This window comes from Amphibalanus amphitrite, unplaced genomic scaffold, assembly GCF_019059575.1.
Source record: "Amphibalanus amphitrite isolate SeventyFive unplaced genomic scaffold, NRLGWU_Aamphi_draft 000211F_arrow, whole genome shotgun sequence".
Classification (NCBI taxonomy): Eukaryota; Metazoa; Arthropoda; class Thecostraca; order Balanomorpha; family Balanidae; genus Amphibalanus; species Amphibalanus amphitrite.
The window spans coordinates 547,941-575,571 of record NW_024881706.1 but is presented as its reverse complement, the minus strand read 5'-3'; the positions used below and the strand labels follow the sequence as shown (position 1 = coordinate 575,571).

Below are 27,631 nucleotides of genomic sequence, written 5' to 3'. Positions count from 1 at the left end.
AGAGAAGATTTGCAGTTTCTTTTTCTCATTTTGGCTGTTCTTTCTTCCTCACCGGGCTCAACATTATAAAATATATTAAAAACTAGCTTCGAATCTTCACATTAATTCAAAATCACGCAACATTTTTGTGCGTAGTTTACACCACTGATATCAAGAGCTTGATAAAATATTTGGCGTTAATTACGTCGTTTTATGAAACCCAAATGGCATCAATTGGTCCGGAATTGAGCATTTGCCGTAAATGAAGCTCCGTACTTTCGATGGCGTGAATTACTCCGGTCTCCGGCTTTATGAAACCGAATTGGCATAAAATACGCCAAATCTGGCATAATTGACGGGACGCCGTAAGTAATTCCTTTTATGAAACGAGGCCCTGGAGCAGCGACGAGGGCTGTTCCAGCATTTGTGCAGTAAAAAGTGAAATCTGTGAACTGTGGTGTTCGTGCTGTGAGCTTGAGGCCCCCTCTGGCCTGCGGGACGCACTAATCGTGCCTATACCCGCGTTCGAGACGCCTCCCTTCCCCTGCGCGCGCAATGTAAGTGGGCCAGACCTGTGCATGCACATGTGAGCAGGTGTTTTGCGGTCGGTGTTTTTTTATATATAAATACATTTATTTGCCTTTAATTCAACTCTTTGTATTTTTAACTTAACTGATGAACATTGGACATATATAGGCTGTAAAAGCTAATCTGGTTGGCGATCATGATTTATTCGAATTATCGGCGTGATGGTGCAACTGCCATGATTGTTATGGTCAATGTTCAGGAAATATTCGTCATTCGGGCATGTTATACTTTTGGCTTGATGCGGTGCACAAAACCATGTTCTTCCACATACGCAGCAGTTCTTGCTTCAAAGACTTATATGCTGACGGTGCACGATAGGTATACCTACTGGGTATACCTACCTCATGCATTTACCACATCCATTCGAAAATATGCACTCGGAATTGTCTCCAGTCAATAGTATTAATTACGTGACCGTAATAAATACTAATGATTCCAGAAACTTCCGAATGGATATGGTGTATGCATTCATTGATTATATAACCCATCAGTTTCTTGTCAGCACTGCAAGCCTTTGAGCAATAACTGATGCCAGTCATGGTTTTGTGCACCACTTCCAGCCAAAAATAACCTGTCCGTATAGAAAATATTTCCTGAATCAGTATCGTGGCAATTGAAAACGAACGCGAATCGTAAGTTCTTAAGCTTATCAACGCAAACAAAGCGATTGTTGACAAGTTCGAACAGAGTGTTAGTACACTTACTTGTTGACAATTTGTAAGCTAGCAATGCCCAGTCAAAGGCTAGTTCATCAACAAACCAGGGGTTGGTGAACCGACAAGGAAACGAATATGCCTATCCAGAAGTTGGTAGGTCCACAAGGCCCAGACTAGTACTCAACAAGGTGACGCCTATGCGAATTGGAACCAAACTTGTAGACAAACTGTTAGTTTGTTGGCCAACAAGCCTGGGGTTGGTGAATTGACAAGGTATCGACAAGGTGACGCCTATGCGAATTGGAACCAAACTTGTAGACAAGCTGTTAGTTTGTTGGCCAACAAGCCTGGGGTTGGTGAATCGACAAGGTATCGACAAGGTGACGCCTATGCGAATTGGAACCAAACTTGTAACAAGGAGCCAACTTGTAGATTTGGTTTACAGTGTAGGGGAAATGGGGTCAGATGGTGGATCCCTCTGGGGCTTTCCTAATAAGACGCGCAAAAAGGAGTATATTGCAACGAAACTTCCAGTGACCTCGAGTTCATGAATTTTACATTCTAAAAAAAAAATTGGCCCTGATTCGAATATGGATGACCTTGGTTTATTTGTTTATTTGTTTATTTGATTCATCATCCACAGGCAAAGAAACCCAAGAATGGACGAAGTCTCATATAAAAACGCTGCACACATGCAGCACCATAAGCACGCAACGCACATCACACACGTCTCACACACATACATACGAGTACACTCTCTAAGTCGTGTTACGCTGAGCGGTCTGACGGACGGTACGTCTCCACTGGTAGGAGCTTTGGTGCCATATATCGGCCTCTCGCCTGACATTCATCAGCTCGTTGCAGGCTTCCGGGATGCGGACAAACAAGCCGCGCTTAATAGTGTTGACCCTTGCGTAGGGGACATGAAATAAGGCCGGCCTGCGCACGTTCCTCGCCGGCACGGCGAGAGGCAGATGCTGCAGGAGGTACGACGAGTCTATGACCTGACGGTGGACCTGGTTAACTTTTTTGAGTTTTATTTGCTTCCATTTACAAGTGTGGTTTTTGGGGCTGATTTCGAGTTTAGCGCCCGTTTGAACCGTTTGAAGTAGTTTTGATAAATGATGGTTATGCAACATGTTACGAAGCTATCGTTGGTGGTTGTCAGTCACCCACTCTAGATGGCCGGCAGGAAGCCTGCTGGTCGACCTGACCTGACCCGACCCGATCTACCCAAAATGCATGGAGTCATCATCTTTGTTCAAGACTAACATCGAACTCGTAGGTACTCGGGACCCCGATAACAGCTACGGGCTCACTAAGTTCTAGCAGGCGGACATATTTTTCCTACTTTTGGGCGTTGACCTAAGATGACCCGGCCAAGACCTTGAAATTGGGCATCATCGGCTTTCTCTCATCACGGGCAGGGCAGCATTTTCGCTCTTCCGCGAAACTCTACCTCGATCAGGGGCCGAAAGCACGCCTTATGCGTTACGTTGGTAAACGTTTTACCTTAGCGACCCGCAAAATACGAATAAGAGCTACAGCAACACAGAAAGCGTATTCGATAGCTTTTTAAAGCTCTTTCGCCAACTTCGCCTCAGATATGACTTCGGGTCTAAGGCTTGTGTACCATAGAGTCCAAACAGCTAAACGGACGGATTTTGCCGAAACATTTGTTCTGTAACAACCTATGATTCAGTGAATGTGTATGATATTCATGTTATCACCATCGCTTTTGTTTCGTCGAAACACGTCGCATGGCTTACAATTTGAACTTAAAAACTTGAATAGAAAACTTGACATCAGGTAAAGGTCATGACCTGACCGGAAAAGAACCTACTACATGTGGATCGATCTGTGTTACTGAGCTGAACACACTCCAGGTGCTGTCATCGCTCTACAACGTCTCCATCAAAAGTTGTTGTCGAAAATGTGTTAGAGACCTTTGATGACCTAATGACTGACCATTTCAGTCACCACTGGTCATTAGCTGCACCTTATCTCTAAAATGAACAAGGTGCCATGGCTACAAAAGTATCTAACGTTTTTAGCATATACTTTCAAAGCATGGAGGGCATCGTGCTTTTCCCATATCTTATCATGATTGGTGAGGTCACACACCTATTTGACCTGACTTCGCTTCTCAGATGTAAAATCCCAGATTCATGAACTGTTGGCACTTATAATCCCATTCATTACACCAAATTTCAGACTTATAGGAGTCAGGAGATACCTAATCTATAGGAATGACAAGATTGCAGTTTTAACCCGCGCCCGGCTGGGGGTCCTGGATTTCCACGCCCTGCTGGGGGGGGGGGGTGTTTGAACACCCCCCCTTGTAACTCGGCTCCTGGGCCACGTAGCGATACGCGGAAGGCGGCGTTCGAAAGAGCGTCAAAAACAATGACGAAATCATTTCGGTCAGTTTTTGGTCAGGTCAAAGGTCAGGTCACCAGAGGTCATTGAAGGCAAAATTTCGCCGATTTTCAGGTCGAATATCGAAAATTTCCAAGAAGCCAACGCATAACTCGGGAACCAATAGAGCTACAGCGCCGCGGAAAAGCGCATTCGATAGCCCTATTAACGCCCTTTCTGAGTATAATTCTCTCAGATTTGACCTAACGTCAACGGTTTTGCCTGCAGGGGGCAAAAACTGCAAAAATAGCCGATTTTTTCGGAAACAGTTTTTCGGCAATAACTTTTGACCCAAGCCTTGTACGAGCTTACTTTTACCGGCATCGTGTTCCTCTCGCCAAGACGCATCGAATGAACTATAACTTGACCTTGAAAGGTCAACTTGAAAATTTGACCTCAGGTCAAGGTCATGACCTGACCGGAAAGGGTCATGTTGCATATCAGTCGATCTATATCGTCGAGCTGAACACATCTAAGGCGTTTTCATCGCTCTAGCATGCCTCTATCAAAAGTTATTTGCGAAAAACTGTGAGATACAATTCGTGACCTAAGATGACCTCAGGGCATAAACAAGGGTCACGGACACCATTTTCATGTTCAGTGTGACTAAACCACTTGTAATTCACTGTTTGGGAGTGTTTATAATGTCTTTCGTCCAAAAGAGGCGCATTTCAATTTTCTCCCATTGACTTATAATGGGGAGGTCGCAAAATTGACCTGACCTTAGGTCACCGATATCAAAATTCCGAGATATACATTTTATAGATACTGTTACTCTTATCAATCGCTGAAAGTTTCAAAGCGATCGGTCACTCGGTGTAGCTATGACAGACATTGAAACTTTTTATGAGGTGAGGTCACTTCAAGTGACCTGGTGACCTGACCTTGAATGACCTTGGTCTGAAATTTTCACAACATGTGTAGAATTGATGTATGATAAGGTATACCAGAAACGGCGGCGCTCCGCGCCGCCGTTTTTGAGATATTCGCGAAAAACCACAAGGGGGGGTGTTCAAACACCCCCCCCCCCCAGCAGGGCGCGGGTTAAGAGGCATTGACACTGAACTTGACATGACATTTGTGACCTGACCTCAGGTGACCTCTGCTTTATTTTTATGCACGATGCAAAATTGATGTACAATAAGATATACCGCTGCTTTCGCGGCGCTGCGCGCCGAGGTTTTTCTCCGGGCACACGAAAAAACCGGGAGTGTGACTAAAAACACCCCTACCCATCAAGACGAAGACCGGAAACCCGACCCCCCCACTCAAAAATCCGTGGCGACGCCCCTGATTCAAATCAACTCATGACTCGAGCAACTAGCCAACGGAATGATTCGAATCAACTCATGACTCACACATTTTGATGAATCGATTCAAATCAACTCATGACTCACACGACATTTTTATTGAACTTATTTCATTCAACCCATGACTCACTATAGGCATTTGTTGATTATTTGACGCAAAGCTATGATAAAATGAATATGCCGCATACCACAATCGTAGGTATTAAGCAGCATAGTAGCCTTGACCAAAGATTCAAGCAGCTACCTAGTAGGACTAGGTACATAGGTACCTACTTTGGCAAACATGGTTGATGCAGTTTCCAGTTCCTAAGTCCCAATTCCACTTTTGAATTCTAATATTCCTGGAGATTGGGCTACCTATTCTGTAGCATACTGGTCACTGGTCAGTCTTGCTTCAATTTCTTATCTTGTCACCTACAACAAAGCAAATAAGTTCTAACTGCAAGCAGTCCAGAAAATACTTCAAATGTTTGTACACATCACTTCCATTCAGTTTGCTGTACACACCCAACAATATTTTGGGCTGTAGAAATCAAATACCAATAACATATGAGGTAAGTATGACTGAAATCCATTTATAATGGACACAAATCCAATTGAAGCAAGGCTGACCAGTTGCAAATCTTACCTGCCTTTTCAAAGACATTGACATACCAATTACCAAAGTCACTGTGCCCACCGGAAATCGCAGTTCATGTCTGATACCCATGGCCTTGGTTTGATATTTAAATGCATTTAACATAACTCAATCAGCTTTGAAATTATTTCTATCTGTATGAAATGAATCTAAGGCATTCTCCAGAAGCCGTGATATTGAACAGATTTTTAGCCAACTGGCGCCGCATGGTGGCGCTAGCAGAGCGTATAACATTAGCGCTCTACTAGCGCCATCATACGGCAACAGCTGGCAAATAACTGAGTCAATACCAATGCCATTCTCCAAGGCCAATGATTCCGTGTTGATATGAAAACGGCGCATTTGAGCGTCATATATGCTAAGCCTTACGCACGCTAATCTACTGCATAAAGGTAACAATTTTGGAACACGATCGGGAAGAGGACAAAGTCTCCACTCTAGCACATACTAAACGCCTAATGACATTGATACAAAGACCCCGAATGCATTGACGAGTAAATGTGCATCAGGAACGGATTTTCCTACTTGTTCATCATAGTGATACGTTTGTAATACGCAATTACTCTGCTCATGGATCCCAGCTCAAAGACGCTAAGATCAAAATCAGGTCAGTCCCAGAAACTTTGGTTTTCATTCTATATCTAAGTACTAACAACAAATTGTAGTTTGTTTTCTACGTTAATGAATTGGCACTAAGTCATGATCGCAACCTTGCGGTACTTTAATGCCATTTCGATTTTGCAGTACCTACTTTAACGCCAACAAAATTTTGCAGTGTTTTAACGCCTGCTTTTTCTTGCTATTGGTGTCGACATTTCTGGCGGACCTTACAGTTTTATTTTATGTTTCTCTATTTTTTTATTTTGATTTTCTGGTTTGGGACGTTATATAGTTGATATTTGAAGGACTGATGTATTCCATTCTAAAAACGAATATCATTTACCAAGAATATAAGCAAAGGTATCAGTAGGGGAGAGTGGGGTGGGTTGTATCAGTTTTTACTCCGAGACCCATAACCTCGTAACTATCCGTGATAAACTCATTATTTCCATACCATCCCCTTCCTTGATTCTTCTGCTTTTTTGTGCAAAGTAACTTTTCCGCTACCTCTACCAGTTTTTCTTCTACGGTCTCCCGAATAGAACAATGTTTTTGATACAACTTGCCCCATGGCTTGGGTGAGTTGTATCACATGGTGGGGTAATTTGTATCACTATTTCACGTTTCAGGGAGTGTGCTTGCTACTGGTTTTGAACATAACAACAACATTAAAGGGGGTTAATACAATGCATAGGTATGCTCAAAGGCTTCACTTTATTAGACCAAACTTAGGTCAATGCAATCCGAACGAAACATCAACAGACTAGACGCAAAAGTGGCCCGTTAAGAGCAAAGAAGCCAACACATTGTGCCGAAATGGAACGAGCGTTGACTAGCTACCTACAAACGCGAGCCAGGGCTTAGCTTTCGCGATCAAAAGCAACATACCCATACATACATGCATACATACATGTTACAACATACCCCACCCGGCTCTGATACAACATGTACCTAGCCGCCATCTTGGAAAAAACATCTTCGTGCTAAAAAACAGCGGACAGCTGGAGAAATCCGTTTTCACTCACGCAGCCTTAGAACCTACCCTCACCACCGCTACGGAGATCTTTCAAATTCGTGCACATCTAAATGCTCAGAACACACATTTTCTTGCAACTTATTTTTTTAGAATGACATTAAAAAAACATAAAATCGGCTCTCACCTCGAGACGCGTCCACTCAGCCACAAGACAGAACAGGGAAAGATGGCGCCCGGAAAACCTCGTCGGCTGGTCGTGTCGCGAGCGCCATCCATCGGATAAGTTTGGCACAATTCGCCCTGATACAACTTGGACATGATACAACTCTCCCCGCTCTCCCCTATATTTATCTTGTTCCATGTTTGATGCTAGGTTCTGACTGAGGAAGTCACTGCTCCATGGATCCCCAGTTCACATCATTTTTAGCAGCTGTAGTAAAAGGGGCTTAGGTGAGCATGAAATTCATTGTTCTTTTTACGCCTTATATTATTAAATATGACCTGAATCTGGTTCTAAAATACAAACTGTGAAGCGAAGTGAAATGACCATGGCATGAATGTTTTACTTTGCAACACAAGGTTGCTCAATTGGAAAGAAAATATTTTCTTCTTGCATAGTACACAATTTTCCAAATGCATTTCGGGAACGGGTCCATCTGGTTCCAATGCTGACCTAGACCGGGTCTGACCGGTTCTGGAAATGTGCCAGTCAGACTGGGTCCGGGTCCGGGTCCCAAAATTTTCCAGTTTTGCCACCTCTAGTACCTACCTAGGTACCAACTGCCAAATGCTTTTGGCTCATTAGGCGCCTGTCCCTGAGCCTCTGAGGCTCTTGTAAGTATGAAATATGGAGTTAAGTGATGGCTAAAGCTGAGGGGGTGATCTAGCATTGATTATTAGGGTGTTGATGGTGACTTGTAAACGACTCAAATTTTTTTTGAGTCGATTCTTTGTTTGAGTCTGAAAATTTGAATCGATTCATCAAATGACTCATGATGTTAAATTTAATTGATTCGAATCAACTCACGACTCATCAAGTTCCTCGATGAAGTGATTCGAATCAACTCATGACTCATCGAAAAATGGTTTGATTCTGAGTCGATTCACGAATCAACTCAGAGTCGTTTACAAGTCTGGCTATTGGCCGTTTTGATGACGGGTTTTCTGGCGAAAGCACCAAACTTAACTCGCGCATGACTGGGGCATTTTCCATAACGCGAATGACGGGGGGGGGCTATCCAGAGTCACCCCTCCTATCTCCGAAACTACTGAGCCGATCGTCAAAATTCAAACGGCGTCTGATAGCCCTGGAAAAACTGTTGAAAGAAACCTATTTTTATTGACCTCGAGGCGACCGATGACCAAAAAAGGTGCCTATCAGATGCAGTTTGAGCTCAGAAATACGATGGTGCCATTTATATTGCTGTACGATGTCAAAAATGTAGGTACTGAAAAATGGTTTTGAAAAATATAAAATTGTAAAACTTTGACAATAAGGCTAATAACTTGGCTATTTTTGGAGATATTGGGCTGAAACTTGCTAGAGTAGTTTATCATGTGTGTGTTCTATCACATATATTCCGTTTTTTTTTTTTTGCGAAATATCAAAAAAAAAAATCGAAAAAAATCAAAAAATATATCTTTGTAATTGTAAATACATTTTTTTTAATTTTCAAAGTTTCGAAAATCGAGAAAGCAGTTTGATAGCTACCTGTATTTGTAGTCCACTGATGCAAAGAAATTAAACCTAGCTTTAAAACTAAGCTCTTGAGAGCGTTTGCCGTAATTCAATATTTTGCATCAAAATCGGCCGACATGACGTCACTCTTACGTCATTTCCGGCCAAACCATGGTATTTAGAAAGTTGAAATTTTAACACAAGGTGTCAAATTGATGCCGCTGAGGGTACCGCAAGTTTCATGTTGATCCGTCAAACGGTTAAAGGGACCCTCCCACCTTAACATTAGTTTTGAGTTGAGATAGCCAAGTTTGCGGCCAGGCTCAGAAACCACTATTTATCCTGGTCGCAACCCCCGCAGCTTTACGGTGTTCAAGAAATTTCTTCCCTTTACTTGCAGGGTGGGACCAGCGTGGTCCCTATCTCTTAACCATTACGGGAATCTGATGACGTCATCAGGCTTTCGAACGTCCGTCATTAAGTTTGACTAAAACGTTTTGTAGCACGCGGTGGTATATGCTATTTGCGCGCAACATCTGCCGCAAACGCCGCACTTCTAAAATAAAGTCGCTAGAAACAGCGGAGATCCCAAAAAAGTAAACAAAAATAAAAGTCTAATATCTTGAAAACCGGTGAATATTTATCAGTGAAATTTGGTAGATATTTGTTTTCGCTCTTTCTGAACCGAGCGACATCACTTTCATGCCAATTCATAAACTTTTTTGAAGGTGGGAGAGTCCCTTTAAGAAGATATTGCCTAAAAACATGAGGGGGGCTCTGTAGAGCCCCCCCCCCCCAGTCATGCACGGGTTAAAGGGACCCTCCCACCTTCAAAAAAGTTAATGAATTGGCATGAAAGTGATGTCCCTTGGTTCAGAAAGAGCGAAAACGAATATCTACCAAATTTCACCGAAAAATATTCACTGGTTTTCAAGATATTAGGCTTTTATTTTTGTTTACTTTTTGGGATCTCCCTGTTACTAACGACTTTATTTGGAAGCAATAATTTGGCAGCCTTAAAGTGCGGCAGACGTTGCGCGCAAAGCAGCGTATACCACCACGTGTTAACGATGGTTTTAGTCTAAGATTTAAAAATCGTTAGATCTCCGCTGACGTCACAAATTCTAAGGGGGCATACCAATGCATAAGCCCCTTAGAATCCGAAAACTGCAAGTTTGAAATTCCATATCTTCGAATTAAAGCATTTCTCGATGTTGTGAGTGCCCAAACCGGTATTTGCAGGCCATGGCCACCAATTTGGCTATCTCAACTCAAAACTAAGGTTAAGGTGGGAGGGTCCCTTTAAAGAGACCCTCCCACCTCCAAAAAAGTTAATGAATTGACATGAAAGTAATGTCGCTCGGTTCCGAAAGAGCAAATACGAACATTAACCAAATTTCACCGAAAAATGTTCAATGATTTTCAAGATATTAAGCTTTTACTTTTGTTTACTTTTTGGGATCTCTGCTATTCCCAGCGACTTTATTTGGAAGCAATAGTTTGGGCTTTGGCAGCTGAAAGTATGGCACTTGTTGCGCGCAAAGCAGCATATACCTACCACCGCGTGCTACCAAACGTTTTAGTAAAAGATTTAAATTCGTTAGATCTGCGCTGACGTCACACATTCAGAGGGGGCATTCTAATGCATTCGCCCTTCTGAATCCAACGTGCTGCAACTTTGAAATTATATTTTACCAAATCCCGATTGGTAATATTACTAAGTGCTCGAGCGAGGAACATATTGAATATAATTAGATAAATAAAAGAAGTTGACCTTTTCCTCGATATCAAAAATGTAAAAAGCCGAATAATATATTTTAAAAAACGGTGAGCTTTCGGCCACTGGCCTTTATCAAACCAACGTGATAACAATGTTAAAAGACGATCCTGTGAATAATCTGTCTGCCATTTTTCAAAAACCGAAGATCGTGATATTTTAGGAAAGGCGCTACTCATAAGGGCAAACTATTTGATAGACCGATTGTCTACATAGTGTCCGATGTACGTAACATACATAATATACAATTGTACACGTAGCTGTCAAACACACATCGTATGGAAGGTATGTACACTAACGCCGATGTACATCACACACATAACAAAATAATATACACATACACATATTAATCGATTGAGTTGAAAAGGCTACACGCTCACAAGATACACATGATACAGGCGCTTACATGATTACCGCATGTAAATCGGTCAAGTGGTTGCTGAGATATAAGCCTCGCAAAAGCGTGACCACGGCCGGCCGGCCGTGGTCAATCCCTATGGGCAATCCATGTGCCCCTCCCATAGCCATTCTCTTTCTGGATCGTTTTGAGCGCAAAGCGTTAGAAAACCTGGATCAGAAACCGTCCTTTTTGGTTCGGTACATTGACGATTACGCAGGCGTGTGGACCTATGGAGAGCAGGCTTTAGTAGATTTTCTGTCGCATTTAAACTCGCTTCATCCGACACTCCGCTTTACCATGGAGCATTCCGGTACAAAGTCGGGTGTGGCCTTCCTAGATACCTTAGTGACAGTAGTGACCCAGGGCCAGGTTACGAAGACTGAAACGGAACTTTACATAAAACCTACGAACTCAGGGATCATCCTGCACTATAAATCAGCCCACCCGAAGTCTACTAAACAAAACATAGTCCGTAGTCAGTTTCGGCGAGCGATCAGGAACTCTTCGAGCAGTGCTAAAGAGAGGGCGAGTATAGACAAGATTTGGACATTGTTGGTTCAAAATGGGTACCCAGAGAAAGTTCTTAGAAGGCTCTTGTGGGAGGTCAAACAGCAAGGGTCCAGATCCAGGATGGGTAAAGTTAGTCGAGACAAGGGCGAAGATGGCTTCTTATGTTTACCGTACATAGATGAAGAACTGCTATGCAAAATTCAAAGTAAAGTTAGGAAATCTGGCTTAGCTGTCAGGATAGCATGGAGGAACCCCCAAAAGCTACGAAACAAACTGGTTAGATCATCACTATCTAAACCTATCTGCCCTGGAGGCCCACGATGCAACATGTGTAAATCAGATTTTTCAGGTGATTGTACACAGAAGAACGTCGTCTACAGGCTAAATTGTGAGTTGTGTGAAGGAAAGGGTGACGACGGCACATATATTGGCGAGACAAAACGACCTGTTCGACTAAGATTTAACGAACATTTACGAGACGCCTTGAGCGCATCCGAAGGGACCCCGATGGGAGACCACTTCCGTGAGCACCACCCCGGCGCGCCGCTAAACAAATCATCCCTTCCTCTTCAGGTTCGCGTCCTTTATCGCTCCAAAGACCACCCGGACAGAAAAATCGCAGAATCCCTACTTATAAAAGCAAACCGCCCGCACATAAACTCAAATCTTTCGTCGTGGCCAATCATGTAAGCGCCTGTATCATGTGTATCTTGTGAGCGTGTAGCCTTTTCAACTCAATCGATTAATATGTGTATGTGTATATTATTTTGTTATGTGTGTGATGTACATCGGCGTTAGTGTACATACCTTCCATACGATGTGTGTTTGACAGCTACGTGTACAATTGTATATTATGTATGTTACGTACATCGGACACTATGTAGACAATCGGTCTATCAAATAGTTTGCCCTTATGAGTAGCGCCTTTCCTAAAATATCACGATCTTCGGTTTTTGAAAAATGGCAGACAGATTATTCACAGGATCGTCTTTTAACATTGTTATCACGTTGGTTTGATAAAGGCCAGTGGCCGAAAGCTCACCGTTTTTTAAAATATATTATTCGGCTTTTTACATTTTTGATGTCGAGGAAAAGGTCAACTTCTTTTATTTATCTAATTATATTTACCAAATCCCCACCAACTTTTTAAAAACAATTATCGTCATAATATTAATTTATTAGCATTAGCAGTAAAATTTCAGATGAAAGCTAAAAATCGTGTTACGAAGACCACACTTGTTACGAAATTTCGAGTACACTCACCTCCTAAAACAATCCTCGCAGCCGCTGCTATTGCCCTATGAATGTTCGAGGAGCACTGCGCTAAGGTTGACTGGCACTGACTTCTTAGCCACAGCCAACTAAGCTGACTCCTTGACGACCTGGTACTGCCCCCGCAGCCCATCCCGCACTCCGCTTCTGACCTGACCCCCACAACCCATCTCAGCTACAGTAGCGGCGGAACAGCTTCAATTAAGGGGGGGGGGGGGCACTGCCGACTTTCGGTCCCATTCTTTCCATGTAACGCCCATAGGGCTAATGTTAAAATGCCAAAATCAAAGGGGGGCACGGTGTCCCGGTGCCCCTCCCCGTTCCGCCGCCTATGCTCAGCTAAATAGGTATTGATCCCGTAAGAGCCATTCCATTCCGATACTGACTCCTGCCGCCCGCTCTATTCGGAGAACAAACCTTGTAGCTTACCACTGAAGCTTGAATTTGGTCGTAACTTGTTACCGGATTTTAGTCGTCCGGAGTTCGGACATAGTGTTTTGTTTATCTTTACAAGGCTTGTAGCAATGCTGCCTATTGCCATTATTAATTTACCTCATTTGTAATTAAATTGCTAGCGCCTTTTGTATCATCAAAATCTCTCAAAGTATGTGAGTCGTGTTTTTTGCGTTGCTGATTCTGGGAGCTCCCGAAAAAATCAGTCTGATTTAAATTTCTTGTTTTGGTAACCATAAGTCCTCGCAATTACCAAAGTCACACCAATGACCAAACAATGATACATTCAAGCTATATTGCGATGACTGATGAGGTACTCACTACTCAGTTCATGTTGCATGGTCGGTGTCGTGCGCACAGCACATTTTCCAAAAGACCACCAAAACGCTTCAGACACAAAGACGGGCGCTGCGTCACTTGTGCCACGTCCGCGCGGCAGAACTCCGGTCGCATACCTCGAACCACCGCGCTCGGCACACTTTGCTGGTTTCTTCAGAGCATTTATGATTTTCTTTTTCATTCGGCACAGTTTGTTCTTAAGATGTCCCCAAATGATAAATCTAGGGGCGTTGAGGTCCGGAATTCCGGATATTGTGCGGGTCATGGGTTCACCTCTAGCCGAGAGAGCAGCCGCTCCCCGAAGCGCGTCGCAGCCAGCCACGGGTTGCGGCGCCGTTAGTGCAGTTGCTCCGTCCTTCTACGTCCATCACTGCCTGCCTCTCTATCAGCCGGGCATCACCTCCCAGTTTCTTCTCTACACTGTAAAAAATATTGACTAGCCCCTCGTCAAATGATTCTCAACGCTAAATGTCGGGGGTACAGACTAGTTTTGCATCCTACTTTTGACACACGCTGCGAGCCCCTGGCTTGTTTTGTGTTCGTCAGATGACAGTTACCAGGTGTCGGTTAGTTTTTACCACGTCCCAAAAATAGCTGGAGCGTTTCTGCCTTGTTTTGGAAGCAGGTCCTCGTTAATGCTGTGTATGATAACAAAGTACCTAGTAACAATAATAACGAAAAACAATGTCAAAACGAGGGCGGCTTGTTTAGTGACGATGCTCAAAAGAAGCATCGTCTTGTTCCTACTTAACGAATGAAGCTCAAACTAGGTCAAAACTAACGTATTGCTCAACCCATAGTCAGCTATGACCAGCAGATCCTACGCCGCCCAATCCAGTCATCGAATTTGCCAGCGAATTCGTTTGAAGACCATCATATTATTAAATATCGGTGGTCTTCAAACGAAATCCCTTACCAGTTTGATGACAAATTCATCCGGCCCATTCCAAAAACGCTCAAGATAAAATGAAAGTGTATTTCTGAAATAATATGCTTTCTTGCAATGCACCTTTCGTATATCAAGCGAATCTTTCACTTCCAGCGCCCGTTTACAGTTATCAATCGAATCAGAAGCATGCACATACCTATCGATAGATCTGAACCTAAGAACACAGACGACATTTTGTAGAGTACCTGTCTGAGCCTATGCAGTGGAGCCCGTGAGCCGCCCAACCGCAGCTGCCTCATGAACTTGATGATAGGTCTGAACCTCAGATTGGCCAGAGCTTGGCCGTCAATAACCAGCTTATTTATATCCACAGTTGTAGTGACTTAGGGTTTGGAATTTGCCAAACCTAAGTTTTGATTACCAAGAGAAGTTTTGTACTTCTTGCACTTGCCCTTTCTTCATAACTTTGGCGGAAATCGTCGTAGTGAAACTTCAGTGTTCCGTTAGCTGTCGGTTCTTGAGAGAGTTGGCCAGGCCGGACACCGGGGGCGGCTCCACAACTTTCGAAAAATTAAACCTAAGTCCTATTGCACTGCATGGAGAGCAATTCATTTAACCCGCGCACCGACGGGGGTCTGCGCCAACTTAGTACCGACGGGGGGGGGGGCGGATGACCGCCCCCCCCTGAGATCTCGAGAACGAAGCAAGATAGCGACAAGCGGTAAACGGCATCGGATACGCACGGACAAGGTCTACAATTTTTACTAAGGTCATTTTCAGGTCAGGTCAAAGATGACGTCACAGGGGTCGAAAAAGTCAAAATGGCGGCGCTAGATATGGAGAGGGTTTTTCTCGAATAACTTTCGAAGTAGTCAAGATAGGAACAAACTAAGGGCATCATCGTGATCCTCTCGTCGATCCGCATCGAATGATATATATGTTGACCTCGAAAGGTCAAGGTCAAAGGTTGACCTCAGGTCACGTGACCTCGAGGTCATCATGTATATCATTTGATGCGTCTTGACGAGCTGAACACAATGAGACTATCCGCGCGGCTGTATCTTGTTCCTGTAAGGAGTTATTGGCAAAAAACCTTTGGTGACCTTTGATGACGTCACATGACCTTACAGCTGCCCAACAGCAAAACAGACCTCAAGGTAGTGAAGGTTGATCGTATGTGAAGTCATGTATGGTATATGGGGCCATTCCGACCCGTTTTAGTGGTAAAAACAGGGAGTTGATTTTTCCCCCATTGACTTATAATGGGGAGGTCGCGAAATTGACCTGACCTTAGGTCACCGACATCAAAATTCCGAGATATACAAATTGTAGCTACTAATGACCTAATAACATCCTGCGACTTTCAAAGGCCTCCGACATCTACTGTAGCTCTGGCACGGTGACAAAGTTGCAAAAAAGTGACTTGAGGTTGGGTCATTCAAAGTGACCTGGTGACTTGACCTTAAAAGTTAGGAGGTTCAAACTTGCACACCATGTGTAAAATTGATGAGAGAATAGTCATACCAAATTTCGCGGCGCTACGCGCCGCGGTTTTCCCGCTATCCGCGAAAAACCTCAGGGGGGGGCGGATATCCGCCCCCCCCCGTCGGTGCGCGGGTTAAAATCGCTCTTGTTTCGCCCCCCCCCCCCCCTCGACAACTTTGCAAACGTCTCTGCGCGATTTCGTTGAGAATAATGGCTTATGGCAAGTTATTGAATCAGAACGTCGATCACTGCAGGTCATATATCGGCAAGCAATTCTTCATAACTAGACACTGCACAAATGGAAACGATACAGGTTTGCCCAGTGATAAACACTCGCACTGCACAGACTCGCGCACCCCCGACCGAACGCGGCACGGCACAGCGCAACAGCTGGCGCCGGGAAGCCGGGAACGCATTAAGTGAAGGATTCACAGGTGCGCAACTTTATTGCGAACAATAAAAACCTACCGCAAACGATTAAAAAAAAGTTTTAGGGCAATCGGAAATACAAATGTATTGACTTATAGAAATAAAATTGTCATTCACCTTCCAAATAACCCAACAATTTATTTGCCGTAAAAAGTGCATCTGGAAATGGAAAGTTGCTAACATGATTCAGCAAGTAGGGAAACGCAGCCGCTACCTGGCGAATAATCTCAGGCTGGTTTAGTGACGAGTGCATTGCTACGGCTTGTTCCTCAACCCTCACAGATTACTATGACAAAACTACCCCTAGTATTTTGATCATCCTGAGGCTGGCTTTCACCTAATAATTTGATGAGGGTCTTCCTCGTTTCGGATTGAGGCGAAAACAAACGTCAAACAACCTTGATGGTTAATTCAGCACTTCAAAACAAAGGTACACCTAGGGTATCATTACAATACCGGATCATAACGATCTGGATAGTTCTCAGCCTGTAAGCTAACTAAGCGGTAACTAGTCAAGTGGTAGGTACCGGAAGCATTGACAACCTGGTGACTGTTTCGAGACCCTTGTTTTGACACATAGCTCGTCAATATTTTTTACAGTGTAGCGCGGCCCAAAATCTGAACACCGCTGAATCTGAACCGCTGGGCTTAGGTATTGTCTCCTTCCCGCCCCCCTTATTCTCAAACCAAAATGATCAAAATCTCGTGTCCTTCCAAGTGTCCTCTGGGTTTGCTGTCGGCCACCTCTTGCCTCGTGCAGGTTTGCGACGTTTCCACTTTCCATGCATGCAAAATGACTACAACGGGGCACAAAATTACACTTAGGATCTAGTGGTGCTTTACACGAGTTAAAAAGCTCGAACCAATTAAAGTGGAGGGTACTGGGCGAAGTTAAGAAGAAGAAGAAGAAGAAGAAGAAAAACTGAATGAAAAGCACACAAGATATTGTTATTAGATAATTAGTTCAGGTCACTTCCTTGTTCTGCATGTTTTACTTTGTACGGTCGGTCGTCGTTCAGTTACCGCCGATTTGTTCCGACACATCCAGCCGCGCTACCCCTCCCATTTCAGAGTCCATTCATCCATTGTCCGAGCCAAGTTTTTGCCGCCAGGTAGACCGCGGCCTAATGAAGACGGCCGGCCCTCGGACGGGTCCGTACATTGTCCCGCCCTCCCCGCCGCGGCGCCCAGTCGCCGCTCTCCGCCTCCCGCGTCTCTGTTGACTCGGCTAAAGAGCGGGCCGGTGCGCGCCGGCGCCGGGCCCGACGATCTGCCGGCAGCTGATACCCACAATTTGGCGCCTGCCCGTCCGGCCGGGCCGTCAGCGGCTGATTTACTCGGCGGCACCTCTGAACCGGGGGAGCGCGAGGGGAGGACGGCCGGAACTCGCCGGCCGCCGCCCGAGACGGTGTCACTCGACACCAAGTACAGCCGGCCCGCTATGCCATTCGTTCGGCTCTCCCCTCCCTGCCTCCATCACCGAGCCTCCGCACTGCTCATTGGCTCAGCGTGGATAGGGAAATGAACCGGGAGTATCGGTCTCATCGAGGAGAGTTACAGTTTATTCTCAGGCGTGGCGTTTGTTTGTTCTTTATTTTTTATTGCAATTGGGTGCCCATGCTGTTCTTCGATCTGTTGAAACTTCGATCTGTTGAAAGAAGACGTCCCTGTTGACGTGACCACGGTCTACCGAGCTGCGGCGAGACTCGCGCGTGCCCGTACCACCAGCCAGTGGCCTCCTGGCTGGTACCGCACGCTGATGGAGGGGCGTCCCCCGCCGCCGGTTCGTGGACCCAACAGGCTGGACGCAGTGGAGACCCACCAACTACGAGCAGGACACTGGTCCGGGTCAGCCCAGTACCTGCACAGAATCGGGCGGCACCCATCGCCGGAGTGCGCCCAGTGCAGTGATCGGGGATGCCGGGCAGGATGGTGCCGCGCCTGCGGCGAAGAGGCCGACACCCCGGACCATGTCCTTCTGCGGTGCCCGGCGCTGATGAACGCCCGGCTCCGCATCTTCGGCACCATCTTCCCGAGCCTGAGCGACGTGCGACGAGACGACGCGGTGGCGGCCCTGGCGAGGGTCGCCAGGTACCTCCAGAGCCGTTAGGCTACAGCTCACCAGAGCCTGGAGGGACAACACAACACAACAACAACATCTGTTGAAACAGTGTGTTATCTAGACACTTCACATTAAAACATTAGCCGTTTTCACGACGGACTATTCGGTGAGTGCACCTAATTTGACCAAATCTGTACCTAATCTCTTTTACAGCACATATCTTCATTTTATGAATTTATTTCAGTGTTTTTATCGATGATGCTCTCTGATAATATGACAAAGCAGGCATATAAGCAATCAGCGCAACCCCAACTGATAGCTACTAAGAGATTATCACTGAACCTAACTTGACCAAATCTGCACCTAATCTGCACCAAATGTGTACCAGATGTGTACCAGATAGCCGTCGTGAAAACGGCTAATATCACCCAAAATTACAAGGATTCACAATAGAAGTTGAAATTTGCTGGTTGTCGCGCTTCATTGCAATTCCAGCGGACCTATAGGCTAATTCAAGAGTTAGATTAAATTAGACAAACATTTTAGACCGGACATATCATGGAAAAACTAATATGAAAATATTCATCCAAAATAGCCCCGTTGCTTTTTATTTATTGAAAATGTAATGACTGTATTTAGAAGATTTCAAAGGTTAACGTAATTAAACGCTTCATAAAGTTGGCTTGCCGGTTCAAAACCAACTATTTATCGCATTCTTATGCAGGTCAATAACAATGCTATCTATCCTCAGAGCCTTGACTTATGCTCCAATGCGTTGGTCATACTTATTTATTTAAGTTTTAAGTGATAAAATGTCTTATCTTTGTACTTTATCTTTAAGTTTTATTACAAAGTTGATGCCTATTGTATTGTGATTTATCGTTAGCTTCAATGCAACCTAACTAAATAAACGTTCCTGCGTTTGATCAGTAAATTAACTGTGCCGGGCGCATTGTGACGAATCTGTACAAAAGCCCATCGTCCACGGTAATTGATTCATCTCCATTGACGCTATGGGACTAATGTGACATTACCGATATAAGTGACTCTAGCCCCGTGCTCGTGGCGGGGGCGGGGGTGGGGCGGGGCGGCAGGTGGGGAGTTCAGTAATGACCCGGACCAGCTGGCTCCTCTGACTGCTCGCCGCCACATCTCGGCGCTCGCCGGTCGCGCTCATTTCAGCGCACCATTACCGTCTCCCCGACCAGCTGCAATCATTGTGGCGGCGAGCGCGGCGCACACGTGCGCCGATAATGTCTCCAGTGCGCCGGCCCGGTGGTGACAATAATTCGGTTAGCGCCGGCGGGTCTGTCGGCGTTATCTGCCGGCCAATCGGGGCCCGGACCGACGGGCGGGGGCGAGACGTTATCACCGCCGTGATCGCCGCCATAGCGCTATCTGCGCCGCCATCGTCGACTGCGACACGCGCCGGCCGTCCGCCGCCCACCGCCGCCGACGAGTGCCGTGAGAACCGGGCGGAGTCCGATGAGAACCGCACAATTCCCGCCTCCTGGCGCGGCGCGGCCCGCGGAAACCGATCAAAGGATGGTGCGGTTAAACAATGCATCCAGCCTCGGTTTCCGAGTTCCAGGCTTCCTTAGTTCCTCGTGCACATTTGTCAATCTCAGTTTGTTTTGAGAATGAAAGAAACAGAGGTGCGATGCGGTAGTTTACACTGCGCGCATCCGAATGGTTTTGTATTCCTTGATGCATAAATTCCGCTAGATAATGGCTCTGAAAGATGGGATCATCTGACTCCTAACGAGATGCGATCGATCGTTCACAATTTACCGCGCTGCGCCAATTTTCAATTAGCGGCGGCCTGCAGGGGCTGTGATCAGCGCCCGGCGACCCGCGGCGCGGCGTGGCTTCCATCAGTCCGCTCATTCAGTGGCAGTTTGGAATGGAGTGGCCGCGCCGCTCCGATACCGCGCTGCACTGCAGTCAACAGCTGACGCCGAGCTGGGTTTATACTGCCGAGTGGCCTGGCTCCTGTCTATGCCGCGCCACACCCCGGCTGGCCAGACCCCTCCCCCTCTCCTCCCCGTCCCGTCCGGGCAGACCGACCGGCCCCGCTGCCCCCCCCCCCCCCCGGCGGAGAAATGCAGCCCCTTGCAGTGACGGCCGCGCCTGCCATCCCTGACTGACTGCGGGTGACAGAAGACACTGGGAGAGATAAACAAAGCTGCAGGTGCCTGTAACTCAATTCATCTGTTATTCGAGCCAGGTCTGATTGGATAACATTGCTTGTGCTCATACTTTGTTCAGCCTTATATACAACGGACATATTGTGCAATGAATCAGAATTTCGCAGCTAATTTTTATGCCAAGTTCGCTCAAATCAAGTAGGTATAAGATCCTAACACTGAACCCCATTTACTAACAGCTAAAATGCATGAAAATGTAAGCCAGTACCGCTAAAAGTTGTCGCTATCTTCCACCGTTCTTTCAGAAAAAGGCCACAACGAGCGGAAATTGCCGTGGGCGGTCCCCGGGTCTCCCCAATTTGTCTGCCGAGCTAGAGACCGCTCTCCGGCACTGTCCCGTCCCGTCCCACCCCGTCCCATCTCCTCCTGGTCCCGTTCCGTTCGGCCGCGGGCGCTCCCTCCTCCCCCGGTGTTTATAACGTTGTGTTTATGTACTCTGCGCGCCGATACGCGGCCTATGACACACGTAATGGAGAGAGCCCGGGGCGGGGGCGGCGGCGGCCGGCCACCGGGCCGCCCGAGCCTTTGACGTCAGTCACCGCCAGGCTGCTTGCTGAGAAAACACTCAGCGATGGGGAGTGCTGGCGAGTTGCAGAGTCGCCGGCACGACCGCACGCGCCTGTTTGTATGACCCTCTCTCCCCTCCCTCCCTCCTCTGTCCGCCCGGATAATGTCACGAGGCCCCCTGGAGACATATGGCCGGATTTATTGTTGCGGCGTCGGGTTTCATCGTTGCGGTGCGCCGGCGCGAGCTCTCCGGTCCTCAATGGATGGTCCGGCCGGCCGTTGTTTATCCGTCGACTGGCCGTAAAAACGGGCGTCCTTTGACGGCCGGCCATCCAGCAGAGATGGGGTCGCTTTGACAGAGCCGCTGGGCGGCTAGGCAACACGGTCTTAGGCTAGCTCGGCTGGACGTTCACTGCGCTTACTCGGCAGTCGGCGACACGATCCTGGCCAGGCCCTGTGAGAGTGATAGTTGTGCCATCCCATGGCTGCATTATGCTTTTGTGGTGTCAACAATGTGGTGTCATCACCAATCTCATCAAAAAATTGATTTCGTGCCGCCTCGTTGTGATATTGTGCAGCTAAGGCCTAAAAGCAGCATAAGTTTTTTAACCTGACCGAGCTACCATTGGATCTCTCCGTCGGGCCGTGGCCCCTGAGTGGTCACACCTCTGGCTCTATACCGTTCTCCCTGATGCGACCGGCGGCGCTGCTACCGGTTTTAGGCGGGCCATGCAGCTGATCCAAACTACCGTCTGCAGTCTGTCTCACCATTCAGCGGCACGGGACAGCCGCTCTGCTACCGCAGGTCGGCGCGTGGCCTCAGATAGAAGCCTGTCGGGAGAGGGTCTGGCGCACGCCGGTCGTTTGTCCTCCTTCGACGGCCGCTCACGGCTGTTTGACACGACCGAGACATATCGCCGCCGAACAGAATGGCCTGTCCGCCAGTTTGGCAGCCGGGCTGAGGTGTTTGGAAAGCTGGGCCATATCGCAGGATGGCTGCTTTATGCGTTTGGCAACAATCTGTCACCGGCTCGCTGCTGCGAAAGATCAGCTAACAAACGAGCTTCTGTCTTTTTGTGCGGTCTGTAATCACACCAATCAATTAACTGTCGGTAAAAGGGCCAAATAGATCTCTTGGATACTTATTTTGCATGAATAGTGGAAAGATAGGACAGAGAAAATTAAGCACATGTGAGAACTGAGAACATCATTAACAATAAATACATGTTTATGCTTTTGGGAGAGGAAACTCCAATAACAAATGGACTCCAGTAGATGCAGACTAGCTGCATTGCCAGATCCCTATCGTGTCGTACTATTCACGGCACTGGCACACCAGCCACGGTCCATCTCTGGTCCGTCCTTCTGCCTGCTCTGGTGGAGTGAACTGCCCACCCCCGACAGTGGACATCTGCCAGTCGACGGGCCGGGCCGCGTGGGTCTGAGAGCTCCCCAGGGACCGCGTGTTTGACGCACTACGCCGACACGCTATTTGGAAAACCTTCTCATTAGATAGCCGTGTTTACATGAACGTATACACTATACATGCATAACATAAACAGGGGCCTAGGCTATGGCGGGGTTCACTGGACACACTCGGCGGCCGGCCGTGGACTCGGAATCCGTGATGAAAAACGTTTACGTTCCCTGGATGATTTGGTAGGCCTAAGGCCTTTAGTGTATGAGTTAGCGTATGAGTTTTAACGAACATAAGCGCATGAGTTTAAACGAGCTATGTAACTCCCGGAAAACTAAATTGGATAGCCAATCTTGAATACCTCACTAATTTTTCTCGGTAGATTGGGGTGAATGGACATGGGCGTTCTCTTCTTAAATTGATCATGGGAATTGGGAATGTTTCATAATTCCTTCAATGAGACACACTATCAACGTCATTTGTTTTCTCCGGTGGCGTCCGAATGTCCTCTCTGTCCTTGTCCTCTCTGTCTGTGAATATATCCGAATTTCCTTTTTTCCGTGCCCTTCCTGCCAATGCCCTCTCTGTCCGTGTCTCTGTCCATTTCTGTGTTCTCTTCCTCTATGTCCGTGTCAGTGTCCTCCCTGTTCGTGTCCGCGTGTCTTCTCTCTCTGTTTCCGAGTGTTCTATATTGGAGTGCCTTCTCTGTCCGCTCCGTGTCCGAGTGTTCTCTCAGTCAGATTGGAATCCTCTGTCGATGTCCAAGTGTCCTCTATGTCCGAGTGTCATCTCGGACTATGCCCAAGTGTTCTCTCTGTCGTCCGAGTGTCCTCTATGTCCGAGTGTCCTCTATGTCGGAGTGTCCTCTATGTCCGAGTATCCTCCCTGACTATGCACGAGTGTCCTCTCTGTTTCTCTGTGTCCGGGTGTCCTCTATGTCCGAGTGTCCTCTCTGTGTCCGAGTGTCCTCTCTGTGTCCGAGTGTCCTCTCTGTTTCTCTGTCCGAGGGTCCTCTCTGTCTCCGAGAGTCCTCTGTCCTCTGCGGACGTGTTTGCGCTCTGACGGCGGACAGTCACATCCGGTGACGGCTGTGCAGCTCCGATATGTTCGTTTAGACGTTGGCCGGTAATGGGGCCGCGATGATAAACAGTGCGCCGGAAGCGCGCCTTGATTCAGCCGTCCTGCAGCTGCAGGCGACTGAAACTCCATCCTCTGTGCCCTGGACTGGAGCTCGTTACGGTCAGCTCCCCAGAACTGACCGTCGTGCGGCCGCCGACCTTCCCCTGAGCACGTGCGAGGGTGGTGGACGGGTGGCACCGTGACCTCTGTCCGAGAGACGAGTCAGGCTTCTGAAACGTCCGACTGTGTGTGCCATTTTTCGGTAGCATTCTTTGAATGATCGATTCCAATGCGTAGGTATTCTGTAAACTGAATGGACTGAATAATGGAATGGAAACTGAATAAACTGAATGAGAGCCCGTTTCGAGGAAGCGGCCTCTGCTCACTACTGGTGGCTCTGTGCTGAGGCGGACGGACGCGTGTGGGTCGACCGTTTATGCTCGTATCGACTGCCGAGTTTGACCTGACCAGCTGTCTTGGTCTGTCCGCGCCGAGTTTGACCCCAGCCCAGCTGTCTGCCCGGCTCGGCCGGACAGCACCTGGCCCCGCCGGCCGACCCCATTTGACCCGGTCATTAGCGCGACTGTGTGACACAGACACCAAGCAGGGGGTGTTGGTGTCCTCAGAGGGGCTAGGTGACGGACCCCCGGCCCTCAGAGGGGCGGACAGGGGGACAGGGGCGGGGCGGCACGTGCTAATGAGAGGCCGGGCGGCTAGCCGGCTGTCCTCTGAGCTCCGCCCGGAGATAGACGATCAGCTGGACAGCGAGTGGTTCTACCCGGCCCGACCTGGCCCGCCTCCACACGGCCAGTCCACCACCCGATGGGGAGGAGTCGGTTATAATAACTGTGGCTGAGGTGGTTTTTAATTTATCGCTTTGAACAGAAAGAAAAAAATCGACAGATGTTAAAGCCGAGAACAGATGTCTGTTACAGGGAAGGATGGTTGCGAAAATCGAGGCTTTTCCCTCTTCTGTGAAGCCTGAATCATATGCCATGTTTATCACAGGCTCGCGATTTTCTTTAGCACTACCAATGGCAATATCCACTCCATCCTTACCTGATCCGCCGTTGTGAATGTGTAGTGTGTACTTTATGTGCTGACGCTGTCCGAGTCTTTGGTGATTTTCTGTGCCTATCTTCTTTTTTCGTGTATTGATAAAATTTGCCGTTATGTTTTGTATCTCGGTCTTTGTTCGACAATGAGCCATGTCTATCCTTTACAGGTTTCGTCGTTTTTAAACACCTTTGAACACCTCATAGGTTTTGTCGTTTACCCATGTCCCTTTCTACTTTCGGTGCTGGTTTGATCCGTCGTTTTGCATCTTCCACGGTTTCTTTATTTCGGCAGACAGTGTGACACTGGCTGATTTCGGTCTATGTTTTCCCCAAACACATTACTCTCGTTTTCTCGCCCCGAACGCTGTGTGACCCGCCGACTGACCTGGTTACCCCGTCTGTCCTCCCCAGGCGCTGCTCGTGGAACAGGAACAGAAGGCCAACGGTCGGACCGGCTGGCCCCAGCACGTCTGGGCGCTGAAGCTCAAATAAACGTCACACTCCCTTCAACGTCACACTCTTCTTCACGGTGGCGCAGCTCGAGCGTCGCTGCAATCACCTCTCGACTGGTACCGATAAAGGGCAGTATCTCCCTCCAGAGGTCAACAGAGCTCACATGAGTTCGTAACATCTAAGCTCGCAGAGATTGGCGCGGCTGTAGTGCCGGACTTCCTGCGCTGGACGCTGGCGATGGCGTCTGGCATACGATCTGTGGCGACGCGGTGTGGCTGTTCAGAGCTCTCTCAGTGGGAGAGAAATAGTCAGTGACATTGACAGAGGTGCAAGCAAATGACAACTTTCAGGCGGCGCTTGCAGTGGCTCACTCAAATCCGCAACTGCAGACGGGAGAGACTGGGATGACAGCCCCGAACACTGTGACCGGAAGAGTATTGGTGTCTGATTTTGTTACATTGTTATTTGTTTTATGATTTAGTCATGTCAAAGTGTCGTGATGTGGATGCAAAGACTAGCGCTAAGATGACCGCAGCTGCGTCTGTGTTATTGTGCAAGCCAATCAACAAATCATATGACGTGGGCGTGTGGGTGTGTGCAAGAGGTAATCAAAATATCGGGAAATAGGTAATGCGTGGGCGTGAGAGAACCCTGTAAAATAAAGTTAACTCGAGTCTCGCATGTTGTGGGTGCAGGTCGGACTGAGCTCTGGTAATGATCTGTGCGCCCTGTGAAGGTGCTTACTGCACAGGCCCCATGTAGCCGGTGTTACCTGTGTTTGCTGTAGCTCTGTGAATGCCGAATGGGATGGCTGACCGCAACCGAGGCAGCCATGCTATTGTGTGTGTTTGTGTCTGTATGGGAGCGGCTCATTGAACCTTGTCTGATTCTCAATTATAGAAATACAGTCGGTGAAACTAGCGTGTGTATGTGTTACAAGTAGAGGTGGGGGAGGGGGAGGAGGGGGGGGGGCTGGAAGACAGGTGGAATGTGCGGACATGACAGTCGATCGAAATGACATCATGCTGGTGCTTAGCGACCCATTTTAGGCAAACCTTGCGATACATTTATTTCGCATCTTTTGAAAACTTCAGACCACGGTCATTCAGGCCCCATGCCATAGTGGCCTAACTAACTTCAAGAAAAAGTTCGCCGTAGCAGGGCCGACAAAAACATCCTGAATGTGTTGATTCGACAATCGACATGACAGTGACATATATGCAACCAGAACTTTCCAGTTATATGTACGACCATGATCTTGACCTGTGGTCAAATTTAGTGGACCTAAAAAAGTTAACCCTCGCCGGCACAGGCCATTTTGAGTCCTTCGACGGCACAAGGGGGGGGGTACGACCCCCCTCGCGTTTGGCCCCTGATCGAGCTAGAGCTTCGCGGAAAAAACGAGCGTGCTGCCCGTCACGAGAGGAAGCCGATGATACCCAATTTTAAGGTCCTAGGTCATCGGGTGACTTTCCAGGTCAGGTCAATGACCCGAAAACCGGGAAAATCGGGACCTGTTAGAAAGTCGTAAAGTGTGGCTGCTATGTGGTTTTACGGGGTGCTGATCACGAATATCGTGTAAGTTTTGATCATAGATGATGTCTTTAAGCATTTAGACCAGGTCGGGTCAGGTCAGGTCAGGTCAACCGGTAAGGGTTGTGACGGGTATTCGTAATACGTGTCAACCGCCTCGGATAGCTTCGTAACATGTTACGAAGGCACCAAAACTACTTCGTAAATGTTCAAATGGTTGCTAAATTCGAATTCAGCTCCAAAAACTAGCCTAGAAACATGTAAAACTCGAAAAAGTGAACCGAGGTCACCCGAGGTCACCAAAGGTCAATGACCTGACCTGACCTTCAGGTGACCTTGACACCCACCCTAATGCATGGGAGCAACATCAAATCACATGTTTGAACGTTTGAAACCACGAAAAGCTTGCAAACGCGCGGCTAATGCGAGCCGACATGCGCCGAACCGCGATTTCGGCCAAACATGGTCACAGAAAAGAGGTCACAGGTCAAAGGTCATTAGGGTCAGGGTCATGAAATTTTCAGGATAGGTGTAAAATTGATCAATGCAAGGGTACTGAAAGTTTCGGCGCGATCGGCCGCTTTTTACGCGAGTTATTTGCGAAAAACCTTAGGGGGGGTGCATCAACCCCCCTGTGCCGGCGAGGGTTAAATTTCATTTAAGTCGACGCATCTTGACGAGACGAGCACTTAGTGAAGACAGAACAGTAACGAGGGCACCCTTCCTTAAGATTGTAACTTCGCTTATCGCTCCTCTCTTCCACATTAAACGTGATTTTCGTTACTCGTTCTTCTACGTAATGATGAGTTTCATAGTTCATCACTTTATCATAACAACAATAATACACACTAGAATGACATGCCTATTTTATTTCATTAA

General features: G+C 47.3%; 1 protein-coding gene across 1 annotated transcript in view; it reads left to right on the top strand.

Moving 5' to 3' along the window:
- Nucleotides 1-26,140, top strand: part of LOC122385197 (heart- and neural crest derivatives-expressed protein 2-like) — a 30,635-nt gene extending 4,495 nt beyond the window's left edge. Inside the window, exon 2 of the mRNA XM_043373309.1 lies at nucleotides 25,178-26,140. Within this exon, the coding sequence (XP_043229244.1) occupies nucleotides 25,178-25,258 (81 nt within the window). The 3' untranslated portion in view covers nucleotides 25,259-26,140. The remainder of the gene's footprint in view (nucleotides 1-25,177) is intronic.
- Nucleotides 26,141-27,631: the final 1,491 nt, after the last annotated feature.